This window comes from Ictidomys tridecemlineatus, chromosome X, assembly GCF_052094955.1.
Source record: "Ictidomys tridecemlineatus isolate mIctTri1 chromosome X, mIctTri1.hap1, whole genome shotgun sequence".
In the NCBI taxonomy this organism is placed as follows: domain Eukaryota; kingdom Metazoa; phylum Chordata; class Mammalia; order Rodentia; family Sciuridae; genus Ictidomys; species Ictidomys tridecemlineatus.
Genome location: NC_135493.1, coordinates 109,149,970 through 109,162,111, shown reverse-complemented (window position 1 = coordinate 109,162,111; position 12,142 = coordinate 109,149,970). Strand labels below are relative to the sequence as shown.

Here is a 12,142-nt window from a genome sequence, read left to right as displayed (position 1 = left end):
GAGGTGTGCTTGAGAAAAAATATCTGTACTATCAGGAATGGGCAGGGGGTCTTTGGTGGCAAGGCCAAGGATAAGCAGCAAATGCTGAGTGATCAGATAGAAGATTCTTTCTCAGGGCCTGTTCTGGGCTCTGTGAGGATCTGCACACATATACCTAGCAAGAGGAATGAAGGAAAGGCATTTTCCCAAAAGTCCCTAGAAATAAAATTAGAATCCTTTTTGAAGCTACCCTAGAACTAAAAACATGCATAAAGAGTCAGGACTCAATTAAAAAAAAAGATCAAACTATAGAAGGACTAGCATTTGAAATGCAGCAACTCAAGAGACAAATTAATAGCCTATTTCTAACTTTCCTTGAATTTGAGTAGTTTCATTCTGGACCCTCAAGCCTCACTCTTGTCATCTAATAGCTGTGTTAATTCAAATTTATGTTTTCAATTAACTTCTAAGATTATTCAACAGTGAGGTAAGAAAGGGATTCTTAGTGTGTTTTCCAACAAGACTCGGAGTCAGATAATATCATCATAAAACATCACACTGATTTTAAAAAGGACTACAAATCAGATTTAGTTTAAATTCTACTATATGATTAATTTTAATTCTTCTATGTGCATCTTATCATATTTAATGAGTAAGTATTACAGCCTTGTTTAAACTATTCTTTTGTTTCTAGCAAGTAAAAACTACAAAAAGTATTTGCCATTTCAGCAGCTTCTTGAAGTGTTTTACCTTTCAAAGCTTACTTGCTCTACATGTCTCCATATTAAATGGTCAATATCATTTCCCCAGAGTGCTGATGCCTCAGAAGTATTTTTAACTCTTTTTATCAACTCGTTGCCAAGGAATGGTCTACTTGTAATGAAAAGTTAGTTGGTCCATCCTGCAGTGGAAACAGATTTAATAAATAGTTTTCTCTCCTGAGAATAGACATTAACTACCTAAAACATAATTAACAACAGGTTGCCAGTCAACAAGTGCACTTTTTCCTTCATGTCTGAGAGTTTATATGCCTCCAATTTAATAGAGGCCATGGTGCTAGTTAAGAAATTGATAGTCTTGACCTGAACTCCAAAAGTGGCTGTAAAATGATTCCTAGTAAATTAAGATAAATGCCAAATCCCACTGAGGAAACAAGTCTATATAATTACTATGAAATAGGCATTCAAGTTTGAGGTTAGGACTTCACAATAAGAATATAAATACCAGGCAGAGCACAAGAGAAGATGTGTGCTTGGTTATTGTACACACAAGATAACAGTGACTCACTTCACTCATATTATGCTTGGCTGGATATTTTAAATTCCTTCTTAAAAACAAGACTATTGTACCACAGTGTAAAGGTTTTATTATCCTCAATAATGGGAGTGAATATGCCAAGGCATGGAAGCAGAAAATTAGATCTGCTGATTCCAGTGCCAAGACAGGAGTTATTGAAAGCTGCAACAGGTCAGTCTGGTGGGTTTTCCAGTGCTGCAGTGGCCTGGAAACCCAGAGAGGTACAGCATGGAAGTGTCTGGCTACAGCCAGGAGAGGTTGCAGAAGTCATGTTAGATCTCTCAGGGAGAAGAATTGAGTCAGAACATGAACACTTATTGTACCTCTGCTATTTCAGTGTTGCTGGAATACTAATCAGGGAGGCAGAGGCACTAAGCAGTTAAGGAAAGAGGTTACTGACCTGGCTCTCTCCCACAGAGGCCACTGCCAAACAGTACAGCAAAGCCAGCAGAGTCACTGTCTGCTTGATGTGTCATCTATGAACAACCAAAATTGATCAAACAAATCCCTGAAGACAAAATGCAAGTCATAAACCTTCAGTCTGAACTCTAATTTTTAACAATTGGAGGGAAAGTTCATATGAATCTTGTTTCTTCTATATATTCTTCCCTCTTTCCTCTTCATTCAAACTTGTTCCTACTTATTTTGCTTCCCTCTGTTTCTCAGATTTATTGCTTCCTGCCCTGATATTTGGGGAAGGATTAAAAAAAAGAGGCTATGATTTAGTTTCCTGTCAAGACTCAAACTAAATACAGAGTCTCTTTCTCACTAAAGCCCCCTATTTGGCTAATTTTAAAAGAAGTGATGGGACATTAACTCAGAATCCTCTGACCACTACCCTCTTCTGTGCTGATGCCTAGCCAGACCTATGGGAGTAGAAAAGAATGATTAGTGTCCAGCCAAACTGTGCCAACAACCCTAAGCTATTAATGTATATAGTTCCCAAGAGACATAGGGATAAGTCTATTCAGATTTCTATAGGCAAAGGTTCATCCAGCTTTATTAAACCAGAAGGGAACATGAAGGAAGATTCTTGCTCCTCCTGCTGCCTGTTCACATCCATTGATGCTTATGATTCATCAAAGCACTGATCTCTCTCCAAATAGGAGAAATCATTGGCATTTACATACCTGCCACCACCTGGGCATAGTTATATTTCTCATGATCAACTTGGTTCCCCTTTTAAAAGAGATTAGTTCTTTAAACTTTTTGCTCTGGTCTCTTTCTGCCCCCCTCAGGTCATGGACTATATGGGACTTTTGAAATGTTATCCTCCTGGAGGAAAACTAGAGAAGACCAACATGTTAAGGAGCGAACTGCAGCAGTCTATGCAGACTCCATGCTCTCCTTTTCTCTCACCACTGCCATGTACTTGGTCACCTTTGGCATAGGGGCCAGTCCTTTCACAAACATTGAGGCAGCCAGGATTTTCTGCTGCAATTCCTGTATTGCAATCTTCTTCAACTACCTCTATGTACTCTCGTTTTATGGTTCCAGCCTGGTGTTCACTGGCTACATAGAAAACAATTACCAGCATAGTATCTTCTGTAGAAAAGTCCCAAAGCCTGAGGTATTGCAGGAGAAGCCGGCATGGTACAGGTTCCTCCTGACAGCCAGATTCAGTGAAGAAACAGCTGAAGGAGAGGAAGCGAACACTTACGAGAGTCACCTATTGGTATGTTTCCTCAAACGCTATTACTGTGACTGGATAACCAACACCTATGTCAAGCCTTTTGTAGTTCTCTTTTACCTTATTTATATTTCCTTTGCCTTAATGGGCTATCTGCAGGTCAGCGAAGGGTCAGACCTTAGTAACATCGTAGCAACTGCGACACAAACCATTGAGTATACTACTGCCCAGCAAAAGTACTTTAGCAACTACAGTCCTGTGATTGGGTTTTACATATATGAGTCCATAGAATACTGGAACACTAGTGTCCAAGAAGACGTTCTAGAATATACCAAGGGGTTTGTGCGGATATCCTGGTTTGAAAGCTACTTAAATTACCTTCGGAAACTCAATGTATCCACTGGCTTGACTAAGAAAAATTTCACAGACATGTTGAGGAATTCCTTCTTGAAAGCCCCCCAATTTTCGCATTTTCAAGAGGACATCATCTTCTCTAAAAAGTACAATGATGAAGTTGATGTTGTGGCCTCCAGAATGTTTTTGGTGGCCAAGACCATGGAAACCAACAGAGAAGAACTCTATGATCTCTTGGAGACCCTGAGGAGACTTTCCGTCACCTCCAAAGTGAAGTTCATCGTCTTTAATCCATCTTTTGTGTACATGGATCGATATGCCTCCTCTCTGGGAGCCCCCCTGCACAACTCCTGCATCAGTGCTTTGTTCCTGCTCTTCTTCTCGGCATTCCTGGTGGCAGATTCTCTGATTAATGTCTGGATAACTCTAACGGTTGTGTCTGTGGAGTTTGGAGTGATAGGTTTCATGACATTATGGAAAGTAGAACTGGACTGCATTTCCGTGCTATGCTTAATCTATGGAATTAACTACACAATTGACAATTGTGCTCCACTGTTATCCACATTTGTTCTGGGCAAGGATTTCACAAGAACTAAATGGGTAAAAAATGCCCTAGAAATACATGGGGTAGCTATTTTACAGAGTTACCTCTGCTATATTGTTGGTCTGATTCCTCTTGCAGCTGTGCCTTCAAATCTGACCTGTACACTGTTCAGGTGCTTGTTTTTAATAGCATTTGTCACCTTCTTTCACTGCTTTGCCATTTTACCTGTGATACTGACTTTCCTGCCACCCTCTAAGAAAAAAAGGAAAGAGAAGAAAAATCCTGAAAACCGGGAGGAAATTGAGTGTGTAGAAATGGTGGATATCGATAGTACCCGAGTGGTTGACCAAATTACAACAGTGTGATACTGTCTGTTTGGTATATTTTCACCCTAGGTCTTATCAAGAGCAAAGAGATTGCGTTAATGAAACAATTAAATTCAAAGTTGTTCCCATTTTTAAGGACAAGAAACAGGCATTGCAAAAAAAAAAAAGTATAAAGGACAAGGGGGGTAATGGGTATGGCATATTTTCAATCTTTAAAACAAAAGGGTTGTAATAAGAAAGAATTTAAACACACATTCTCACACACACACACACACACACACACACACACACACACACACACACCCTTGGAGACTTAGAGATTCTTAAGCTAAGATGAAATAGAAGAAAGCTTATTAATGAGCAGGATCCTGTTTTATCCACTCTGCAGATGTCGCTAGTATTGTGATAAAAGCAACTGATTGAAAGGTCAGCTGCCAAGGCAGAAATAGCTTCAAGCATTATCCAAACAATGCTTCCAAAACTTGTGCAGAGCAGTACTTCTCACCAGGGTCTATAGTTTGAGGTCTTGGCTGTCTCAACTGGATCCCCAGCACCTAAGGAGATGCTTGTGAAAGTTCTGACCAGCAAAAGCAAGCCAGAGCCTTGGAAGCAGACATGGTAGTGACCATCACTCATAAATTGAAATTGAATCACACTTAAAAATCATCTGGATGAAGCACTTTGGTTGTCTAGAATTAATTTATCATATTACCCCAATGGTACACTTTTAACATTTGTATACTTTGTTTAATACACCTGAAAACCAATGATAATTCCAACATCATAGAATTGGGACAATTCTATTTTGGAATATTTTGTCACTTGTCGCCAAATGGGTCTGCTTTATTAATTACAGATTTTGGCAGGGGGGCTATGGGGACATAACACCACAGAGCCAAACCCAAATACCTGGCATGATGAGAAAAAGTGGGTGGCTACTGGAATCTAGAGACAGTGTCTTCATTTTAATAACAAAAATATATAGCCATCTGGTACAGCTGTTTGTAGTTTGGCCCTATATGCATTTTTGCATGGATACCCAGAAACAACATCTGCCCACATATAGCTAAAGAAAGAAAAACAACACAGGAATGGTTATCTACCATAGCTTCCAACTTACAGTAACAGTCTGCCTTTGCTATGAGACATGACTTCTCAGAGACATAGAGGGGAGGGAAGATCTTTGGTAATCCTAAAGTCTAACACTGAGAAACTTTGTAGAAGTGCAGGGAGGTAAAGGGACAAAAGGAAAACAGATGGAAATTACTGGAAAAGCGATCATTGATACAAATCTATCAGTGACAGCAGTCAAATTTGTCTACTAACTGGCCATACCTCACCTCTCTGGTTCCCCCAACCCACCATTTTTACTGCACTCTACTTCATCATCAGGCCCTTCTATTCATTTACAAGCCCAGATATTTACATGGTTAACTTATAGTATGTATAAGAGAAATGGTTCATATATTTAAACAGAAATGGTTTGACCTGAAGAGGATGTGTATGCTGCCCCAGACCCCTACATTTTTTCAATCTATAAAACTGAAGCTAAAACCAAGTTACATTTGAGGCAAACTTCCACAGTATTTTTCCCTTTTAGAGATGTAGCTTCTTTAGATATCTATAGTGGTAAGTATTTTCCCAAAGCATCTTACCTTTCTGAACTTTAGCAGACATACTGTGCAAATTCCTCCTCCTCCACAGAGGGGGAAACTGAGACTTAGAAGAACAAAGTAACTCACCCAGGTCATACCCTAGAGGATTTCCTCATTTCAGCATGCCGAAGACAGGACAGATCAATTTTAGGTTTACTCCTAAGACAGCTTTACCCCCCCCCCACCCTTGAAATACATTTCTAAGATAGAACATAGGACTTTGTTGGCCATAAGGCAGACATTTTTTAATGTTTTAGATTTAGGTTTACCATTGTCTCTCTAAATAGCCAAAAAAGAAAAAAAAAAAAAAGCAAGCCCAAATGATTCACATGTAACAACACCACGTTGAAACCTGTGCTTTCTGTTTCATGTACTGTTCTCCATACAGTTCCAAATACTGTGCAAGGGATCGTAGCTAGTGTATTACACACTTGTTCAGTCTCCCCTGCAGACACACTAAGTGATCATACCAATGTGTTATAAATACACTCAACAAGAAGATAATGAGCTTTAATCTGAGGACAAGTACAGTCCTCACAAAGGGCAAGATTGCATTTGCATAATAGATCTTCAATCAATTCTCTCTCCTAGGGGCCTACAACTGGGCTATTATTTATAAAACACAAGTGAAGAGGGAATTGGTTTTATTCTTAAATCACATGTTGCTAAATCATTTTCTGAACAGTGTGTTCTAAATCAGCCATTGATTTAGTGTCAGCCACATGGAGCACCACAGCTTAAAGTGATTCCACAAAACTGACACAACACACACAACAATTAAGTGGATTTTGTTCAGAATTTAATCATTCAATTTGGTCAACCAGAACGACTTACTATGGAACTTTGGTTTATGACAGATAGTAGTTTTCCAACTTGATTGAGTCTCTGTATACCCTAGAATATTGTATTTTTAAATGAAGGGCATTTTCAAACTTGTCAACTTCTCTTTTCAGCACTTGAAATCAAGGCTTATGAAATTCTGACTGTGAAATGAATTTTTTCTATTGGGGGACTATGCATGCCAAGATTTGTTATTTATTATTAGATAATTATTATTTGTTAATATTGACTACTGATTATTGCTCTGACAGCATTGGTTTAGCCTCACCATGGAGAAGACACTTTAGAAGTATCTCAAAATCACATTTCCATAAAATTTAAGTCTTTACATCATGAAGTTTTATTTTTTGAATTGCTACAAAGAGAGAAGGAATTATTCCAGCAAACACTTGAAGTTTTTTTTTTCCTTTATTTAATTCCAACCAAGACATTAATGTCCACTTTACCAAAGAAACTTATTTGGTTGGTTTTGAGTTGGTGTTTGTTGTTTGTTTACCAAAGAAAATATTCCACTCATCAGAAATGTTTCTCCTGGTCAACTAAAAAACTGTGATACTTGGGATTTCTTGGCCTTCGTAAGGAAAATAAGAAAAGCCAAGGTAAGAGTTATGATACTCTCTCACTTCATGAAATTCATCAGAAGATGTAAATTCACAAGGAACTTGGGGTTTGCAAGAAAGAAAATGATACTTGAAACAGGGTATTGTTTAGTCCTCCAGCAATGTTCCAACAAGTAGCACTAGGACTCCTCAGGCTAAAAGAAGTACAGTTTATTCCAGAGAAAATATAGGAAACCATCAGGAAAAATTCCTCTCCATTGTTCCAGTCCATAAGTTTTGAGGTTTTTTGGTGTTTGTGGTTTAGTTTGTGAATTTTGTTTGTTTCTCTGTTTGTGTTTGCTTGTTTTGCACCTGTCTTTCCTACCACATTTACCCCCTCAATCTTCAGTTAGAAATGAGATCATCAGATGCCATCCTCCATGGCCACAGTTATTTATACAACATACTGCTATAAACAAGACCCTTGAGAACCATTTTAAATAAGCAGCACTCAGTTGTAAGTGGCATTCTGGGACCATGACACTACTTTCTTCCAGCCTTAGAAGCAGATTTTGGATATATCCCTCATAGGAACAGATGAGATGGAGCACTGCCTTAGGGATGTGGTCTGAGGCAGAACCTCTTGGACACAAATGGTATTCTCATAGTATCTTTATTCCTTTAGATTCCATTAAAGTATCCCTGCAGCTTTCATAGTGCTTGTTCTCTATGAATCTCTGTTTTCTCATCTGTAAAATGGGGGTAATAATAGTAAATGTCTTTAAATTCAGAAAATATTTATTGAGTGCCTAATATCACCCCATGTACTGTTCGAGAGATTGGAGACACAAGAGTGAACAAATCAGATAAAAAATAATCTGCCCTCTTTGAGTTGACATTTGAGTGATGTTTGCTGTGAGGATTAAGTGAGATGACACATGGAAAACACTTGTAGCAAAGCCTGGCAAAGAGAACTCAAGACGTTATTATTTTTAACTTGTCAATCTCACACAGTAGCACCAGGATGTAAAGCTAGAGAGATACAGATTTGGGACCATGATTAGGGCTATTTAAGGATGAAATAGGTTGCCACAAAAAAGTAGTTAATTCCTGGTCATTTTAGGACATTCAAAATTAGGCTGGATCACCATTTAGTGGAGCAACTGTAAAGAAGGTGCAAGCCCTGGATGTTGGGGTTAGACTCTAAACCTAGAAAAATGGGATATAGGCACTTGGGGTAGGCAATGGGAATGGGACAGTACTAATTATTAACTATGCCTGGCTTGTCTGAAGATATTTGAATATTCTTTTTGGGTGATTTGCTTTAAAATTTTTGCTCAATAAAAAGTATCAGGTATTTGAAGACAAAGTTCCTACTTTTTAAAAGCATGGTAAAGTCATAGTACAAAGGAAAATATTAAATTAGTACCATACTGGATTAGTTGGCAAAGAACTGAGAATAGATAAAGCCAACACATTGCACAGTTCCTCCCTGTGGTGGTTACAACTGTTTATTTCTGTTTCATGCCAGTTCAGGATAAAGGAAAGAGGAAAGTGAATGAGCTAGAATCTGTTCACCTGAATAGGCAGTCTCAGGATGTCCTCCCCAGCCTGCCTCACATCTGCCCCACTCCCATCTGCCCAGGTGATCTGTTTGAGGTGCTCTTTGATGTCTATGAGGGAGCCATGCAAGGAAGAGGAAGTGAGATGACCAGAGAGCTGTGGCCTCTACAGATTTTTTAGTTAGATTAAAATTAGTACCACAAGAGTTCAGATGAGGCTGCCTGGTAGGGAAAGAAGGCTTCTTTTCAGAGTACAAAGAAAGCAATGTGTACCAAGGAGGCAACCTGCAGAGGAACCTTGGTGGAAGGTATGATGTTCATGTGGAATCTGCTAGCTTCTTCTCCCTCCAGAATGTTGACCCCAGATGAATTTTTGGATAGAAATAAGCCTAATCCCCCCATTTTTCACATGAGAAAACTGAAACCTGGAGAAGTAAAATTATGTTCAGAGCTAATTAGAAACAGATGCAGGACTATAACTGAAGTCTAGTTCCTAGTCTGTTCTTTCTCCATTCTGCCACTTTACTGCCAAATTCTATGTATCTAAATTTGGAGGTTTAACCTAGGAGTCATGAATGAGTTGTGGGAGGGAGGAACTCAGAGCTCCCTAAAATTAAATATATACAAAAAAGTGTGTATATGTTCAATATGTGCATTTTCCTAAAGAAAGGGTTCATAGATTCCAAAAGAGGTCTGTGACTCAAAGGGTAAAGACCACTGTCCTAAATTAATAAAGACCTCATTGGGAGTGTGATCCTGGTGTCCTCATTTTGGATAATAGGCAATTAAGAACTTCTCAACCATCTTTTCTCCAAGGAGCCAAAAATGCTTCCAAATATAGGTTTCTTCATGCCAAGCCCAGTACCTACTTCTGTTCATTTATCTTTTACTCATTTTTTCACTCATTCATTTGTTTATTCTGCAAACATTTTCAGTGCCAGTTTATGTTCCAGCACCAACTAAACATGCTCTCCAGGGTAGGATCAGGAAAGGACCCCTCTTGCACTGTGCCCTGTTGATAGGAAGAATAGCAGGCTTCATTCTCACTGTTATAGGAACCCCTGCCACAAACACAGAGTGGGTCAGCCAACAAAATCAACATATAAAAGTGTGCCCTGTCAAAAAAAAATAACAGGGATAAAGAATTTCCAGGTTATACAGTTACATTCTACTTGGCAGTAGCATACCACTCCTTGGAAAGCTGCTCTCAAGTAAGTTCTATTCTGAAATGTGTACACCAGGCATACTTACTTGCACACACTGGTAGTGGCTGACTCTCCAACAAACAAGAGAATAAATCACATTTATCTTGATAATACTGTAGTGAGCAAGTAAAAAATCATGGCCATAGACAGATGGATGCACTTAAACACAGATGTGTCTTGGACACAGATAAGCAAATAGAATCCCAGTTCTCTTGATTACTAGTCAGAAGCTAGATATAGTATAGGTTATAGCAGAAGCTGGAGAACAAATGGCTCTACCTTTACCAGTTGGCGCTGCTTCTGGTATAACTTTAGGCACAATGGCATCCACTTGGGTTTGACCTATGGCAAGCCAGAGAGAATCATTGCCTGGCCTTCCCTGAAGTACAAAGGACTCAAAAGTGCCACTTAAACCACCCTCTGCCCATCCATGATAAGGGAAGACTTCTACTGAGATGAAGGAATATTAGTCCCACTTTGTAGCATCTGATGTAAGGTTTGAGAGCTTTATTCATTGGGATCTACTAAGTACTTTGTCTAATTCCTAGAAAATGACAAAGATAACCCATTTCCATTATCTATTCCAGGATTATTCTTGAGGAAAAAATATAAATTTCTCTGTCAAAACAATATCCTTAGTTTTCCAGGATAAATCCTGAACATGTTTGGCTCAGTCTTTCAAATATTTATTCTTTAAATTAACATCTTGCCAAAATTACCTTTGCTTGCTGTCCCAGAATCAACATGGCAGTTGACATGATACCTCCCAGGACTATGGATGGCAATGTGAAACTGGTAATGACCCACTGGTTCTATTTCACATACACAAACACGCACAACACATACACACAAGCACGGATACACAGATATGCAAATATGCACACATACATGTGTGTAGAACACACCTATAGCACACATATACACATACACATATGTACATAGACATATGTATGCACATTTAGCACACGTGTCTGTACACATGCATACCACCTTTTACAATCTGCCTGACACATATGAGACACATTAAAATGCCTTGGCAGACCCTGTGCTGTGGTTTTTTTGGGGTTTAGTAGGCCAAGGGCTCTTATAGCTGTCAGCAAGAAACCCTAAAAATTATCTTACCCTACTATTTACTCCCTGTGCATGAACATACCTGAGAATAGCCAAACAATATACTCTAAAGGAAAGAAACCTGAGAAAGTAAATGTGCCTTGCAATTTACAAATTGCTAACGAATAGTTTCATAGTGGAAAAACTGCATTAGATGGAATTTCCCAAGTCAAAAGTAAGAAAAGCAGAGACTCAAAACCACAGAGATCTCACGTAAGGTCTAGAATTACAGAAATGTATCTGGAATTTTTGCTTGGTGATACAGAGAAAGGGAAAAGGAGTGGGGAGGTAGGAGGAAAGACATGTGGGGGTAATCACTCCATCTTGGCAACTCTGGCATAAAAAGGAATGTGTATTTGCCATTTATCCCTAGTATCAGTTTGTTGAGAAAATGAAGGAGATGCCATCAAGGGAAGCCTGCTGATTTTACATCAGTTTAGGAGAAAAATCACTCAAGCAACAGAAGAACTATCCAAGACCAGAAATCTGTAACATACACACAAAGTTGGGGAAATGGACATCCAAAGGAGCCCTAGTGCAGTTCCTAAAAGTTTAGGCATAGAGTGTGGCAGGAAAAATGTAATTAGTGGAAAGCTGAAATTAATAAAATCTGTAGGAAATGCTTAAATATATGAGCTGAGAATAATGGAGTTGTTTGGTATTCACTATCGGATAAAGATATAAAACCTGAATCTGTATTTTTGTGAATAAACCAAAAGGAATCCACATTTTCTTTTGAATTATTTATTGACACATAATTCCTCCTCAGTAACTTTGTCAGAATACACTCAGTTTCTCTTCCTATTGTGTTTATGATCCCATAATTTAACAACCCTACTATTTGTTGTAAATTTATACTCCAGCATAAAGCCATGAACAGAATTATTGAATGCCAGGCCTGAACAAGGAAAAATTCAGTTTGATTTTAGTGATTCCTTCGTCAAATTTCTCTCACTTATCTAAATGTGCAAATGTTTCAAAGCTGTAAAAAGTGCATTTACATAGCCAATGCATTTACTTATTTTATCAAAACTAACTTCCACCAATAAATTAACAACAAAATAATCCTAACAGTTCCTTTAGCAGTACAATGCTAATAGGT

At 38.5% G+C, this 12,142-nt stretch overlaps 1 protein-coding gene across 1 annotated transcript in view; it reads left to right on the top strand.

The window, feature by feature from the left end:
* Nucleotides 1-11,768, top strand: part of Ptchd1 (patched domain containing 1) — a 58,343-nt gene extending 46,575 nt beyond the window's left edge. Inside the window, exon 3 of the mRNA XM_005334809.4 lies at nt 2,514-11,768. Coding sequence (XP_005334866.1) covers nt 2,514-4,168 — 1,655 coding nt within the window. The 3' untranslated portion in view covers nt 4,169-11,768. The remainder of the gene's footprint in view (nt 1-2,513) is intronic.
* Nucleotides 11,769-12,142: the final 374 nt, after the last annotated feature.